We start from the raw sequence: 17,672 nt of genomic DNA on the forward strand, positions 1-17,672 counted from the left end.
GACAGACTTATTTTTAATACCATAACCTTGGTGTCACGGGCATTGTGTTATGTATTACCCATGTAGAGGCATTTTAAATTGGCAAAACATTTTTACATTACTGCTGGAAACCCTGCCTGATGCACTGAAGTGATCACTGCTAATATTCGTGAATATGGTGACCACTAATGTAATCTTGGCTGGTGTGGTCGTTATTACAACACTAATATTAGTAGCTTGGGATTATTTTCCCTGAATGTAAGTAGCTGTTAATGCAGAGAAGGTTGGAGACCCCTGGCCTATTACATGACAGGAGCACATCATTACCTGTTATACAGAGGGTTGATTACCAGTGTTCCGTTGTATTTTACCTTCAAGGTGCCACATGACCATAGTTGGTGTGAACATGGTGCATGTTCTCGAAGTAACCCCACAAACCCACAAACCCCCATCTCACCAATGTAATCCATAATAATTGTTATACATGTAATTATAACTTGATCTTCCTGCCCGATAAATGAAGGTTAGACTTAGATCTGAACAAACAATGTATAATTTGCATATGTTAGTGGTCACCTGGGTTGCTATGTGCTTGGGTTTGTTCTTCCATCACTCAGAGGTCTATTTCGAATTTAGCAGACACTGTGTTCTACTTAAATGTGACAGAGTACCCTGTCCATCAAACTGCCAGTTCTACCACTTTGTTTAGAGTCTGATGAACCATTATGTTTCTGCCAGGAGATCCTCTGTTGGCTGCATGGGAGGAAACCTTTGACCAACAGCTGGACTGACGTTAGGCCTTTGGTCCAAGTACATCTGGCCAACCGCGTTATATATAGTGCGGAGACTCCGATGGACTTTTTTTGTGTGTGGAACTGCTAGGGAAATCCTGGCAGTTCTGAACAGGAAAACAAATAAATTACCCCCCACTCGCTGTGGCACATTTATGTTTTTGAAAAATAGGCTGACTCTTTTGGAGTTTGTTTTTTGAAAAACAAAAAGCACTGCTTTGCAGATGCACTGATTATGGCACCCACGCAGCAACGCTTCAGTGCCCTAAAGGTGCTGTATTGGTGGCGGCTCGCGCAGATCTCAATGTCCATCCAGGCAGCAGAGGACATGACCTCACTGGCCTGATGGAATGAGTACAGCCCGCCAGGGGCTACATAAACCCCTCAGGATTGCATGTAATGAATTGGATTAAGTGTGCAGCGACCCAAAGACGGCGTCAAGAGGACGACAAGCTGGTGGGGGAGGCCTATATACTCCTCCCCCAGTCCTAGCGCCCAGGAAGTGACACTCCCTAGCGTGCCGCAACAAGGCAGGGGGTACTCCTCCCGGAGTCCCTGCCCCTAAGGGGGGTGTGGGGTGCCCCGATGATACTAGAGGGCTGCCCTCTTTAGTGGTCCCCTAAGGGGGCCTCGGTCAGCTGCATGTTGTCATACAGGAGCACTGAAAACTCACATTAAATCAAAAATAGCAGCAGCATGAAAGAAATGTTGTCCTGTTCTGATTGTGTTAATCAAACCGAGGAAGACCAGAATGCAGGGTAGCACACTGAAGCTTGGTTGCAGAAACATTGAAAAATAAATGTGCTTTCCACAACAAATGAGCTTCAGGGGGCTTTAGTTGACCTGGACGTAATCTTTAACGGATGCTGAGCCAGGAGCTAAGGGCTCCCAACCCCGGGCTCCCTCCTCCTCCAATGATGGGCCCTGGGGAAAAGCAGGTCACAGACTAGTCTTTCCCTGGGGGATTTCGTGCTCATAACGGTGGAGATATGTAGTTGGGGGGGTAAGGGGTGAGTGTTAGGGGAAATATATAAGGGTCCCAAGACGTGTAATCTGCCTCTCCTGGACCCAGTAATCACCACGAGGGGAGGAGGGGGGTTAATAATAACGTTTGTGAATAAAGTTTGTCAGGGGACTAGTTCTCTGAATGCAATATCATCTGCTCCAGCCGGTGCCAGGGTGGCAATGGGGGAGCCTGTGGTTCAGGCCAATTGGGCCGGCGTATTCAGCGCGGGGGGCATGTTGTCACCTTCCGTTGATGAGGTGAGGGCCACGCAGCAGACATTGGGCATGGCGGGCCGGCATGATTTGCTGTGACCAGGTGTCCTGGACGAAGCATGGGTGGGCCTATCCCACCCAACGCGGACTGCGGCTGGTGGAGTAACAGACGCTGTCATGGCATGCCTCCCATATTCTGGGTGAAGCGGAACAAAGGACAGTCAGCATGGGCAAAAGAGGAGAATCAAGGGCCTGAACAAGGATTCGAGCGTGGGCAGGAGGTGCACTAGCCTCCCAGGCCATCTCCAAGATTTGGCAAACCCCGGCCCGAGTGCGGAGGATGCCTCAGGCGTGGTGGGCTGCAGTGCAAGGCAGGCAGAAAGAGAGGTTAGGAGGCTCTGCACACCGAGGCTGCAGGCCGGCTGGGCCTCCATCAGAGATTTGACAAGAGCGGAGGGACAGATTATGAGCCCCCTCCCATATCAATCCTGAAATAACAGGGGGCCCTGGGACAAGGGACAAGCCCTTCAAAAAATTAAAGAACCCTGGGGGACACAAAAAAGAGTGCAGTTAGCAAAGAGGAGGCAGGCTGCACCAGGCAAGCGGCAGCCCCGGGGATAAGGGGCCTTTGGGGACCAGACCCAAAAGAACAGATGGGCCTTTGTAGCTATAGAGGCACAGATCAGCGAGCAGCGCCGCATGGTCCAGGAGACCGGGACCCACTCAGCAGCTATGTGCAGGGTACGCAAGAAGGAGGATGTGGCTAGAGAGCGGGCGCAGGAGTATAAGCATAGTGAGGGAGGGGACGGGTTCAAGCAGAGGGGGCCTCGAGGGAGGGCAGGTGGCCAGGTTTTATGGCTTAGGGGCCCGGTGATGCAGCCCGGGGGGAGGGGGGTTGAGGAGGATTAGCAAAGTCAGCAACTGAGGTTGACAAACGGGGGACAATGCCTGCTGGACGCACAACGGCCCTTAGATGTTGGCTAGAAGCTGTGGGGAGGTCCACTGAATATGGAGGTATGTGAGCGCAACAGAGCGGTTGGAGCATGACAGGTGGAGTGTGAGGATGGTCTGGTCTTGGACTACAAGAGTGGCGAATAGGAAGAAGGCGAGTTGCGCAACGATGAGGGCAGGCCGGTGACTCATGAAGCCAGCGAAGGGCGTGCAACCTATACTTCAAATGATGTCTACCAGCAGTCAAGTGAAGACCAGAGAACTGTCAAAGACAAGCGAAGAACAACCAGTGCAATCGACATAAAGGAGGAGGAAGGGCAGAACCATTGCCTTCAGGTACGGGAGAATGGTGGTCTGTGTGGGACTCTGGGGAGTAGCAGAAGGGTGCACCGAAACGGAGGTCTGTAGGGGTTGGCTATGGGGTCTTCACTGAGGTAAAGGTTGAAGAAAGCGGCACGCAAAAAAGGGATTGTGCAAACACGTGAGTGGGAAAAAGGCAGAGGAGAAGAAAAGGTGTCAGACAGATAGTTCTACAGAGTTAGAAAAGGGTAAGGGTGACACAGACTCAGAGGAGGATAAACACAAGAGACTCCCTTACATGGGGCTGGCAATGCCGCTAGGGCCTCACCTGTCCGACAAGACTAAGAACAGGATATGGAAAGACAAATATGTAGATGTTTTTAAAATCCTGCATAGGGATATACAGGCAAAAGAGGGTTCTACAGAAGAGGAAAAAGAACTCACAAGATGGCCCAGAGTACCGATTAACATGGAGAATTGGACTTCTGCTTTTCTGATTTATGCGAGTATTTACAGTGAGAAGCACAGGGACAGGGCGATAGCATTGTTCAAATATATGGAAATAATCAGGAAGGCCCAAATGCACTTCGGGGGTTTTGCATGGCTTAGCTAGGATGAGCCTGTACAAGGACAAGACCTGGGGAGAAGTTGACTCTAAACTCTGGATGCAGTGGATGTCGTCAGTGCAAGTCAGCTGCTTCCACACACATGTCTAGCGGATTGCTTGACAGATATTGGCCTTTTCAGCCCAAGCCCGCCCCACAGGGGGTGGGTTGCAATCCAAATCCAATGGGAACCAATGTTGGGCATGCTGAAATTATAACAAGGGGTTCTGCTCACGTTACCCATGCAAGTTTAAGCACGAATGTTCCAAATGTGGGGGCAGACACCCCATCAACCAATGCTTTACCCTTGCCAGCTCGGCCGAACAGTGGAAGGGGTCCCACGGGAGGGTCAGCAGAGGCACCGTGGAACAAAAGGCAACTACTTCCATTAAAGTAGAAGCCCTATGGCCTTGGCTGGCGATTTATCCGGAGAGAGGGGCACTTTGCGGATTGAATGGGGTTTCAAGCAGGTTCTCGGATTAGGTATCAGGGTTATAGAAAGCACAAGTGGGCTGACAGTTTGTGGTCAGCCAAGGAATTTCCAGATATTTAGGCAACTAAGCTGGCCAGGGAGGTAGCGGAGGGTAGAATAGCTGGACCTTAACTGACTTGATTCTGTATCCCCAGTGCTGAAGAAAGTGGAAGCGGAATTCCAGCTAATTTATCATTTGTCATCACTAGAAGGCCCATCAATGAACAACTACATCACTGAGGAAGATGCCAGGGTGCTGTACACATCAGTAGACAATGCAGTGGCCCAGGTGCAGAGCTGTGGGCGTGGGGCCGAGTTGGCGTAGTGAGACATCAAGTTGGAATTTTGTTTACTCCCTATACACCCTGAGGATTTTCAATTGCTGGGCATGCAGTTAGGGGTATTCCTCTATGTGGACAAGGTTTTGCTGATAGGTTGTGCTATCTCCTGCGCACTGTTTGAGGATTTCAGTACCTTCTTACAATGGTTTTTCACAAAATCTAGTAGCCATAAGGAGGTGTCTCACTGCCTGGACGTTTTTTGTTTGTGGGATGGAAGGACTCAGGTGAGTGCCTGAAGGCGCTGTAACATTTCTCAAAATTGGCAGTAGTTTTTGGGGTGCCTCTGGCGCCGGAGAAGACAGAGGGTCCACTGGTGGTGTTGAAATTCCTGAGCACTGATTTAGATATGGTTTAGATGGTGGTGAGGTTGCCACAGGCCAAGGTGAGGGAGATACAAGGTTTCTTGTTGGAAGTGTTAGGTGAGCGCAGAATTGAACACTAAAAGAAAGGGAGGTCCCCGTATACATCCAATCTGGGACAGGGGGAAGTATAACACAAAATTAAAGCATGTCCCTACTTAAGCACCAAAGACTAAGGTGGCAAATCTGATTGGACTAACACAAAGTATCAATCACATACCAATAATAGACACACTATAGGGAAAAAAAATAATATTTGCTAATGCCACTTTAAAGAACATACACAGTACAATAATATCATCAAATGTCACAACAGTAACTACACAAACATGGAACTCATATAGAATATTTGTTGCAATGTATTTCATATAGTTATACCATATATTCGTTTAAAAATGGATTGAAATCCAAACATGTCAAAACATAAACACTACAATATACATTCACAAATCCAATGCAATTGGAAGAAAATTGAGACGGTTGTCGACGCAGCGTTTCGTTTATTTTTTTAGATTAAAACACCTTCTTCAGGACAGTTCTCAGCATAAATCTTTGTTATCAGAGTAATAACTTCATTAACTCTTATTCATTTCTGTAGTGCGTCAGGGCCCAAATGGGGATAATGGGATTCTGATCCTCACTAGGTTATCGAGATTCCCTCTCTTTGTAGAATAGGGATAAAAGGTGTCCAGTGGAGCCACCAACAAGATACCTCGATCATCCAGGCCTATTCAGGGTAAAAGGCAATAATAGCCACACATTGAATCCTGCTTGTTGCAACGATCTAGATTTAAAGGGGGTTGTCCTCCCTTATTTGTTGATAATAATACCGTCTTGCTCAGTAACTTTGGCCTCCCTGCTCCTTTGGACCTTACTCGAACTCGTAACTTGCGGTTTGAAAATAGAAAGCTTTCTTCCAATTGCATTGGATTTGTGAATGTATATTGTAGTTTTTATGTTTTAACATGTTTGGATTTCAATCCATTTTTAAACAAATATGTGGTATAACTATATGAAATAAATTGCAACAAATATTTTATATGAGTTCCATGTTTGTGTAGTTACTGTTGTGACATTTGATGATATTATTGTACTGTGTATGTTCTTTAAAGTGGCATTAGCAAATACTATTTTTTTCCCTATAGTGTGTCTATTATTGGTATGTGATTGATACTTTGTGTTAGTCCAATTAGATTTGCCACCTTAGTCTTTGGTGCTTAAGTAGGGACATGCTTTAATTTTGTGAGCGCAGGATTGAGCATCGGAAAGTACAAAAATTGCTTTTGCATGCCGCGTGGTGCAAGCGGGGCAAACCTTTGACAGGCAAGGGGGCATGCCAATGTCTGGAGCGACTTTGCCGCAGCACAAGGTTAGGATTTCCATGGCAGTCAGGGCTGATTTGGGGGTGTGGGTGACTTTTTTGAAGGACTTCAATTGGGTACTCATGAATTTTTTGGATGAGAACTCAGTCTGGCATATTCCGATTTTTTCTGATGTGGCTGGTGCACACAGTTTCAGGTGCTTTTGGGATGGTGGTTGGTGTGCTGAGTGTTGGTCTGAACACGGGATGCATCAGGGGCTCAGCATTGCTTTTTTGGAATTCTGTCCTTTGCTGGTTGTACGGCAAGTGAGGGGGAGAGAGAGAAGGCAATGAGGACTGGGCTATTCCATGTGGACAACATGACAGTGGTGGAGTTAGTAACAGACAGAAGGCCAGGGATCTGTAGGTGTTGAGACGTTTTATGCTGACATGCTTGGGTTTGAACATTGTCTTCAAAGCAAGGCATATACCTGGAGTGCAGAATGATATTGTGGATGCTTTATCTCATTCTCACAGGCAACGTTTCCAAACCCTGGCACCTGGGGTGGACGCCGTCAAGACGCTGCAACCAGAAGATCTTTGGGAGATGGGCGAGTGTGGGGCATCAGTCTGGTTGAGGAATCACTGGCTGCATCCAGCAGGAAGAGATACGGTTTGGCGTGGAGCGAGTTCTGGGCACTCAAAAGCGTTCTACCACAGGGCTTGTATGAGGATATGGACAAGGTCAAAAGGAGAGTGTTACGTTTTGTTCTTTCTTGTATTGACAGGGATTTATTGCCCCCCACCATTGGGGGAACGTTGGCTGGGATTTCCTTCTACTGCAAGCTGCATTGGGGCTTTAACCCTGCCAGGGATGAAATTCTTGGCCGAATGTTGAAGGTTTGGGGCAGACCAAGGGATAGGGGAGGGTGGCATCAAGGGCGGCCATTACATTCGCATTGTTGGGGGATCTGTTGGTGGTTTCACCTGCCTGTTGATACAATAAGTTCGAGGTAGCCGCTTTTTGGCTTTGCATGGTGTGAATGTTTTTTGGGGCTTTCAGAGTTTCAGAGTTGTTGGGTTCAGCAAGGGTAGCTGGCGTATTGCATGCAGAGGTGCGAGCTGATCCGGAACGGTTGGAGAAATGGTTGTGCTGATCTAAAAATTATCAGCCGGGTAGGGGAAGATTAGTTTCATTGTGTAAAGGGCGGAGTGAAGCTGTGTACCCAGTACAGGAGTGGGAACATTTACAGGCCTGGCTGGTGCGTCATTATGAGGCGGCTCTCTGTCACGAAGGAGGCAGACCAATGTCTGCTTTTCAGCTTCTGGCGGTGCTACTCATGAGATTACATCGGATGGGGGAAGATCCTGCGGCGTTTGGGACACACTCTTTTTGATAGGGGCAGCGATAGTGGTGGCAAATTTGTGGTGGGACTGTCATTGTATACCTAGGATCGGTAGGTGGAGGTCGCATTGTTGTGAGCACTATGTCAGAAAATAAATACGCCTGCGGCACGACCTGTCATAGGGGAAGTGTTGAAAAGGGGCCTGTGCAGACACGAAACGTAATACTTTGTCTCTTTTAATACAGGTTTTGTGAGCGGTCCAGGGTCCAAGACGGTGATCTGGATTATCCGACATTCCTTCGTGCATTTGGCAGCCAAGTATGTGGACCGACAGATATATGGCAGGAATTTGAGCTTGCACAGCAGCCGGCATGAAGTATTATGGTGGGGTAAAAGTGGAATGCAATGGGAAAATGTGCTGCCTTGGTTAACGAAGCTGGTTCTGCAGAGGGGTTGTCCAGATATGCTTTTGATTCATTTAGGGGAGAATGAAATGGTACAGTTATTTGCCTTGACACTCTTATAACACATGCAATGGGATCTGGAAGCCATCCAATGGAACTTTGCTTGGTCGTGCATTGCATGGACTGAGTTGGTACCATGACAAAGTTGATGAGGGGTGGTCCGACATGCCGCGATCAACAAAGCTTGTCATAAGCTTAACAGAGCGTTGAGAGATTTCTGCATGAGGATGGGAATTATGATGATCTCGAATGGGGGCATTGGGGAGGAAGAACCATGTCTGTTTCGGGATGATGGTGTACGCTTGTCACGCATGGGGAATGCTTACTACATGATGGAATTGCGTGACACAGAGAGTCGTTTGTAGCATGAGACCATATGGTGCCAGAGAGATCACCTTTGAGTGGCGTTCTGGTCGCACGTGTGGGGGAGCCAGAAAAATGCCCTCCTGGGTTTATTCTAGGTGGCGGGAGTCTTGGGGGGTAGAGAATCACATGCGGGCTCTTCCACACCCTCAAGGAGGAACAAGAATGGAGCACAGATGAAAACTAAGTGTGCTGTACCTTGTCAAGTGAGGAGAGAGTTCAGGGAAGGGTGTTTTGGAGATAAAAGAAAGAGAGCCTAGGGTGATGGCAAGAATGTAAGGATTGGATCAGGGGAGGATGGAACAAGGTACGACGCTTCCGGGAATGGAAGTTGGTGTGAGATGTGAGCAACCGCTTGATCTATGGGGGATCGTGTTTTATTTTACAAAGTTGTTGTTATTGTTGAATAAGGTTAATATGTTGCAAACATGTCCTAATAAATGTCCTTTTACGCTAATAACGGGTCATGATTGTTTTGTGGTGCACGACGATGGCCCCCGAGAAAAAGTTTGTCGCAGACTAGTCTTTCCTCGGGGGATTTCATAATCATAACAGGACATGGGTGGGGACAGGTAGTTGGGGGGGAGGAGCGGGTGTTAGGGGAAATATATAAAGGTCCGGAGAGGTGTGATCTCCCTCTTCTGGACCCTGTGCATCACCAGTAGGGGAAGTGTGGGGTTAATAATAAAGTTTGTCCGCTAGCCCACCCTACAGTCTGAGGGCCAGCCCACCCTAGAGTCTGACGTGATTCCAGGACAGAGGGCTGCTAACGGTGTTACAGTGTTTTTTGCCACATTTAGGACAGGTTGCAGGGGGTCGCTGGTGGGAGTCTTGTGGGGCGGAGAGAGTCACATGTGGGCTCTTCCTCGCCCTCGGGGGGGGCACAAGAACGGAGCCAAGTTGAAAACTAAGTGTGCTGTACCTTTTTGAGTGAGGAGAGAGTTCAGGGAAGGGTGTTTGTGTTAAAAGAAAGAGAGGCTGGGGGGACAGAAAAAACGTAAGGATTGGATCAGGGGAGATTGGAACAAGGTACCACGCTTGGGGGAATGGAAGATGGTGTGAGATGTGAGTGGCCACGTGATGTATAGGGGATTTTGAGTTACATTACAAAGTGTATGTTATTGTTTAATAAGATTAACATGTTGCATCCATGTCCTAATAAATGGCCTTTTACGCTAATCACAAGTCATGAGTGTTTTGTGGTGCACGAGAGCTACTGTTTTCCCATAGTAATGCCAAATGGCACTCAATTTTGTGAGTTTGAGCTATATAAAAACACCTCATGTACAACGTTTAATAGTCTCTAATGATCTCCACATATGTGTTAACCATACAGTTTATGTTGGTAGAAATAGTGCACATTACAAACTGAATTGTGTCACGACTCTCTCATGGCAATGTCATCTGAGCATATGGGGGAGAAAGTTTTGAGCCTTTTTAAATTAAACAAATAACTTTTTTAATAAATATTAGTCGTTCAATTATGAAATATCATTAATGTACTAAATTAAAACCCAGATTTTTTTTTAAATTTAAGGAACCTTTTCATATTTGTTCAAAACATCTATTACTTGATTGACATGCCAATACTAACAATGGCTCAGCTCCTATTGTGGCTGCTTAGGGCCAAGCCTTGTTTCTGCCTCTGCTCTGGCCTACAAGCAGATAGTAATTTTGCATTTGCACACCTGAGGCATGGCGCACGTCATTCTGCATTTACAGGGTGCTAGTACACCTTCAAAGTGAATCTTTTTTGGTGAACCAACTCAATGGTACTATTTTTGTTGGTATCAGAGAGATGAACAGTAGAGTAAAGCCACTGGGGTTCGTTCGCACCTGGAACTTTCGAAGTTCATGACTATTTGTACAATGGTTACATCAGTTGACTGGGCAATGGTACAATCTTCAAACATGCGGACAGTCAGTAGTAAGTGACAACTTTGGATGGATAGTTCTGCAGATCTGTACTGTGTGAAGCAGGATTTCGAATTTCACTGCAGAGATGCGGGAATAATGCTTGTTTTCCTATAACTGAATTAGCTTATGTATACCCTGACAGAATAGCTCATTGGGCAATTCACCTGCTTAGAGATCTGCTGGTCACAGAAATGAAGTTTGTCAGGGCCAACTCAGGCTTTCAGCCTACTGAGATTCTCAAAATAAGCACAATTACATTTATTCGATATATGTTTGAGTGCAGTTAGCGGTCATTATTATAAGCAATAGTAAATCCTAGTTACTTTCCAACAGCCTAGGTAATTAACTTTCATAAGTTTTGGTGAAGAGTACAAACCTATTTTTAACCTGTCTCCTTTTGGTAATAGTCAGTATCAAATTGGTTAGTAGGATATTTTTTTTACCACACTATATTCAGATATTCTCTTTTATGAAATACAGATGTTCCCTGTGCTGACAATCTTTTATTGTATTTGTTAATTACAAGTTTTATTGTCTGGTGCTCCAAGACCTAAAAAGATGGTCTCTTGTGGTCTTCTGATGCAGCCTGTTATGCTTGCAACAAAGACCACAGCAGACTATGAAGACAGACCAGATTTATGCCAGATTTAGAATTGAGAACGCTACCCAAGATTGTATTTACCAAACCACAGAATTTGAAATACGAGCCCTGAGAAAGCCCTCAACACAATCTGCCACAAAGGGTGAAACAAATGTTGACTCGTGTAGAAAATCCTCCTTTTCTGCATGGTCAGCCCATATTTTTCAGTTACTGTTAAAAACTACATTTTTGCTGGCATCAGGACACTGTAAAATGTAACCCTGCTAGTGCTAACATTCATGTGCTCCCAGTTTAAACATGGTCAAAATTCTACACTCCTGTTTGCTTTATTTAACTTACCTATAAATCCCTTTTGTATAGTAAAAAAATGTCCCCAAGGCCAGTTGGTAAAATGTCACTAGTAGACTGCTGCGACTATTGTGGCATCCATCACAGTGGCGGTGTAAAACATGGCTTCACCATTGTAGCCTAATGGTGACAGTTTAAAAACTGCAATTCAACCTGTCAAGATAAACCCTTTAGACAGATCAAAACCTTCCTTTTAACTATTAATAAGTCACCCTAGAGTGCATGGTATTCAAAAGTAAGGTACTACACATTAGGATGGCGGGCGGACAAAAAGGGACCACCCGCCATAAGGGCGGGGGTCCCGTGGGGGCCATTGGCGGGCGCATCCCACATTTTTAACATTGCGGGGGCGGTGCTGAAAGCACCGCCCGCCGCAATGCTAAAAATGCACGTCATGCAGTTCAATACACAACGTGACAGGCACCGCGCGATGCCTGCCACTTTGTATATTGAAATGCAGGGGGGTACCCCCCATGTGCACCCCCCACCCCTCCAGAATCCCTTGGACCTGCAATGGGCCCCCGCAAGTCATTCCTGCATGCCTTTCCGTGGCAGCGTAAAGGCATGTGTCCGCCCCCATCATAATATGGTTGGTGGTGTCTAGCAGACACCACCACCATATTAAACTCTTTTCCGCTCGGTCGACATGTCGACCGGGCGGAAAAGCGGCAGACAGTCTTTACGTCCACCATGGTCCCCCCTCCATAGTAATATGGCGAGGGGGAAATGGGTGGCAGGTGGGGCCGGATATCGGGCGGATCGCCACCGCCATGCGGGCGGTGGCGATCCGCCCGACATCCTAATGGGGCCCTAAATGTTAACATGTCCTTACAGTGACTAGCACCCAAACACTATTTTTCACTGTGGTAGGCCTACCTGTACTATGTAGAAACCAGAGTACAGATTAAAATCCTAATGCTGAATCTCAGGAATGTGACTAGCTAGTAAAATAATGAAACAACTATTTTGTATTAGTTACTAAAATCCAATTCAATAGTGAAGTCCGATCTTTAATAAATAATAGGGGAAATTAAGTTTTGGAAAGTTCCTGGAGGCTAATTTTTATTTGCTCTCAAACTTCTGGCAGCCAGACACTAGCATTTGAATAGGTGTGAACAGAATGTGAAATGCTTCCCAGGAGCAAACAATAGGCTGACCCGAATGGGCAGAGATGACGCCACTGAACCTCATAGATTATGCAGGGTGAGGGCTATGAGCATTCTTTTTGACATTACACTGTCAAATCTAGCGTGAGTGTCAAATACTGCTTGACAGGTCTGCTGCATTGTAATATTACACGGGGAGCACTTGAAATGCAGAAAACAGGATGGCGAGACAATTTGTTGTGTATTTAGTATCTGGTTCCTGGAAACCCCCTACTTTTGATCTACCATACTTCTCTCTCTGTGTTCATTGTGAATACAGTGTCTGCCTCTAACTAAATTTTGGTGTTAGATGTGAGAGGACACTCGGAGTACAATATTACATTTGCCACACTCACCCAGCCCTCAGAGCCCATATTGAAAATGCCCAAAGTGGGTAGGGTTGGCCATGTGAACTTTTAACCCATTTGTTAGGGCATGACCAGGAGTCATTCCAGCCCGCGAGCATGTGCTAGGCATTAATGTGACATCTCCAGGCACCCACTTCAGAACACTCCTGGAAGAACAGAAGAGGACTGGGCCTGCTGTCTAAGACCTGAGAGTAGCACTAAAGAACTGGAAATGCTCCCTCTTTCAACCAGGGCAAAGAAGGGAATTCCATGGGTCATACGACTGTCCTCGTTTTCCAGCTACATGTATACAAAAAGCTTGACTATCATTGGCACTTAATGCTTCTTGGTGCTATTTCTACTTAAAACTTTAAAGAATGATATCTCTGATTCTCCTTATTGGAGTTTTGTCATGTTAGTGTCATTTTGTTTATAAATTATAACTCTATTTTTCTCAGTTGGTTTGGGATTTTATTGTTTTGTATTTTGACTTTATTACTATTTTGATACTGCATACATACTTTCCACATAGCCTTGAGATAAGCCTGACTGCTCTTTGCCACAGTTACCAGGGAATTGAGCTCATGTTAATTTACTGACTTTAAGGGTTCACGCTAATGAGGTTTGTGAATATTGCTTGAGCTGGGTAGTCACCCACCTCAATTAATAATGCAGTTTATTTTACCTCTGAAAAAACCAATAGTGTACTACATAAATATACTATTCTAATGACGATTAAATGTTCAGTCATATAAAATATATGCTCATCTGTTGTATAATGAAAAGTGTAAATAAAGAGGATAGGTAGTCCTAGCTATTGATGTCTCCTGCTACTTGCCATAATGTACTACAGAATGTTCTGAGTACTAAAACCAATTCCAGCCTAAACAGATATTTGAAAACCACAATATGCATACTTTTATTTATAAATTGGTAATATGAGATGCAAACTTCCTCTTATTGTTTTTATCAACAGCGTTTTGTTTTAACTTTGTTATCTTCCTGTGGAAGAACCTGAGAAGTAAAAGCTGATAGTTCAGGGGCCCTGCACCGTGCGCAAACAGGGAAAGTGCACCCTATTAGATTGAAAGGCTGCCCTCAGGGCAGCCACATATTCGTGCTGCCCTGGGGCAGCGCATCCTAGTGAAATACGAAGCGGCTGCTTCCAAGTCGCTCTGTGTTTCACTGTGCAGGTGGCAACGCCTGCACTTAAAAAAGGGGAGAGAGATACCCTTGCAGGCGGGTGCAATGAGTGAATGACTGTACCCACCTGCAAGGAGATGTCTGGGGGCCCATAGGACCCCCTGTACACCCTCCAGAGGGCTGCCATCAGGGGGCACACTGATCTGTTGTGGTGCACTGTCAGTACGCTTCCTAACAGCGTCTATACCTCTGCGCCCATGTCCATAATACGGAATGGGTGCTGAGGTAAAGAGATTCCCTCATGTGCAAGGGGTCACACCTAACCCTGGGCCTAGTTTGCGTAGTAGCGCTACGCATAGCTACGCAAAGTGCACTTCGCACTATTCACGCTACGCGAACTGCGTAGTGCGGTAGGGAAAATGCTTTTCGCACTGATTGCACAGTGCCGGACGCTTGTCCGCACTGTGCAATCATTGAAAACGGCATCTTGCACAGTGCAAGCAGTCGTTTTCTGCCGTTCAAGTAGATTTGTACTCGAGCGGCTGCTTTCTCAATGCAGACCAGTATTTTCTCATCGCGAGCGGTCGTGAGCATACGCGACCACTTGCAATGAGAAACCTGACCTCCCCGCGTTGAGAATCTCGCTGGGAGGTTTAGTTTCCACGCTCGCGATCGGCAACTTGATGTTGCTGATCGCGAACGAGGAAAAAGTCTTGCCGGAATGTTGATTTTGCTCACTCGTGGTCGCTAACTTGACGTTGAGGACCGCGAGCAAGCAAAAAATGCCAGCTACGCGCTTTTGCACTGTGCTACGTGCAATTCGCATAGCGCGTATTAACGCAAACTATGCAGGCTCCGCGAACGTAGCGTAGTACACCCCCATGCAAATCAGGGAATGCCCTCATGAGACAGCGCTGGAGCAACATGTGTGCCAGTGTTATCTGTATTACAGAAGGGGCTTCACAAGAGTCTGTGGTCCCTTCTGTTCTACCAACGTGCCCCAGGGGTGCACAAAGCGGGCGCAAATGCCCGTTGCGCCCCCGGAGCATTTCTGTAATACGGGCAGAAATGGTCGGATTTCAGGATAACTATTGACTAAGTAAATTGATTGTCATTTAGAGTCATTGCATGTAAGTGTAATCAGCATGATTACTCAGAGTGCCAAAATCAGTCATGCCTTGAATTCAAATCTCGGTATACCTAATTTAATCTTCTGTCCTTGTGCGGTCAATATATTGAGTTCCATTAAATAGTAATGCAGTTAAATAGAGCTAAGAGAAAGCAAAAAACTATCAAAACAAAATATTAAGATCACAGAGAATCAAAACAATGTATTCAGAAGAAAGTTCCAGAAACAATTAAAGATTGGCACACACACTCCGAAATATGCTCAATATCTGTTTCCTTAAGCAAGTCTAATCCTTTTCACCTTGATTTTATATTTATCAGACACATATAAATATCCACTTTTCCATAAGGCATGGGGGTGGAGGGAAAAGTTACACCAGCATCACATATATGAAGTCTATTGGAATGTTAGCTCTAATGTAGTATAACAACTGTTAAACTTCATTGAGTTTATAAATTTCGCTAGGTTCTAATTCTTACCCTGCCCCACTGGTTCCGACAAACACAGGCGGTCTGGGGTCTCGGTATTCCGGGGATCGTGGTGCCCAATAGACTTGTAGTCTTTCACAGTGATTGGTTGAGAGTGGGACATGGAAGGAGGTGCAGGTTCCCCCGATCCCTGTTTGGATGAAAAATTGATGCATATCATTAAAGTGTTTCTTGGCATCAAAGAGAATGTCCCCGTGATCAATTTCATGGCCTTAGGAGTGCAGTAGGGGGACTTCAAGCCATCATGCTTCATACAAGAGGCATGGTAATGTGTCATGAGCCAGAACATAAGTGAGAGAGTAGGTCTGTTGAGTATCAGAGATACCTCAATGGAGCTTCAAAGAGAGGCGTAATGAAAAAGCCTGTTCTTCGCTCAGGACCAAAGAGCATAGTGACTGTTGCTGGGGCTCAAGTTCATAGATGCATCACATTAGGTTACCATCTCAAAAATCAAAACCCTAGAACGTTCTAGATAAACAAAAGTTACAGGATCAGTTGCCATCTCCTTCTAATCTGAAAGTGCTTTCACCTCCATACACAAAGACACAGAATATCAGTCCTACAAGACATTTCATAAGAAAATGCAAAGTTAGTGATCAGTCTAGACGTAGCAAGGCTCACAATCATAGACCATTGCTATTGCTGCTTCCTGATTTAAAAATTATTTTTTTGCAGATTTATATAGTGCGAACTCGACCCGAAGGTATTGGAGAGCTTTACATGAGCACCAGCTATGTTACACAAGGAAACATTCAAATCTTTTTTTTTTGGTAGGCACGGGGAGATTAAGTGATTTGCCCAGAATCACAGGATGTGGACGCGACCGTGAGGCTGGAACCCAGCTCCAAAGTTGGCAGTCTAGCCGTCAGACCAAATCCTCTCCTGATTGGCTACAAATTTACCAATGCATGATACAATGTCCAGCTCTAACTCTAAATCAGAATGCATAACAAAGCTTCATCACAGTCAGCCTGATCTTGTGACTTTGTCTCAGTTCAGAGCAATTAGATAAACACATTTGGCCCTTTGTGCTTCTAGGCACTATATTCACTTGAAACTTTGAAATTGCATATCTTCTGTTCTACTGATAGAATTGTTGTTGTTTTAGTCTAAAAATATTTTATGAAATGTTATTCTATTTTTCTAAATAGGTGTGACATTTTCTTGTTTTTTCAATTTATTACTGTTTGAAGTGTTGCATAAATACTGTAAGCATTGCCTCTAAGTTAAGCCTGACCGCTCTTGTGCCAAGCTCCCAGAGAGGTAAGCACGGGTTAATTTGGGATTTGATTGTCACTTCACCCTGACAGGAACTGTGGTTTCTGCTTGAGTAGGGTTCCACCCCCTCACCCAGTAACCCAGTTTCCTCACTGTGCAGCTGACTTACAAAACTCGTACAACCTCTGCCTCCTTACATACCACTGTGAGTCAGTTACATGTTTTATGAAGGAGGGAGTTGGACAATAAGGCTGAATGTTTACCAGATTAAAATATGGTCCACTGTGACCTGCAATTACATCGCTGCAGTGGAGGGACACGGTTGAGCATCGGCATATATTGGCACCGGGGGCGTAATGCAGGCCCATGCAGTGCCGGGCACCCAAACCTTCAGGAAGCCCCCGTTGAGTCAAAGAACGATGAATATCTGTGAGACAAGGGAGAACAGGAGTCCCTAATCACATTCCGCGGTGGAGGGAGGGGCATCATTTTGCATTACGCCACTGATAGGCACCCTTATTAATTGCCCCAAACCTCCATTTGGATGGTAGAAGTGGCACTCTGGATACACACTTCACTTGGAGCCAGCAGAAAGGCTCCGATTGTCCTAATGACAATCAGAACCTGCTCAGCAGTGTGGAGTTCACCCTTTTGGTGAGAGACACAAACAGGAGTTCATAGTGAGTCCTGGGTCCTTCAGTGGAGGGCCTCAGTGGAGGACCAAGGCCAATCAAGTGCCGTATAACAACTTGAAATGTTAGAACAAAGCAAGGTTGACTGCCTCATGCAAGAGTAGCCACAACTGATGTATGGACTGTGACAAAGAAGAAGGGTGCATACTGCTCAA

The 17,672-nt window shown here is 45.8% G+C and overlaps 1 protein-coding gene across 1 annotated transcript in view; it reads right to left on the reverse strand.

Annotated features, from left to right (window-relative positions):
* Positions 1–17,672, reverse strand: part of NEK11 (NIMA related kinase 11) — a 968,483-nt gene that overhangs the window by 293,539 nt on the left and 657,272 nt on the right. Inside the window, exon 11 of the mRNA XM_078663876.1 lies at positions 15,599–15,737. Within this exon, the coding sequence (XP_078520002.1) occupies positions 15,599–15,737 (139 nt within the window). The remainder of the gene's footprint in view (positions 1–15,598; positions 15,738–17,672) is intronic.

The sequence above is a fragment of the Lissotriton helveticus genome, chromosome 10 (assembly GCF_964261635.1).
Source record: "Lissotriton helveticus chromosome 10, aLisHel1.1, whole genome shotgun sequence".
Lineage (NCBI taxonomy): Eukaryota > Metazoa > Chordata > Amphibia > Caudata > Salamandridae > Lissotriton > Lissotriton helveticus.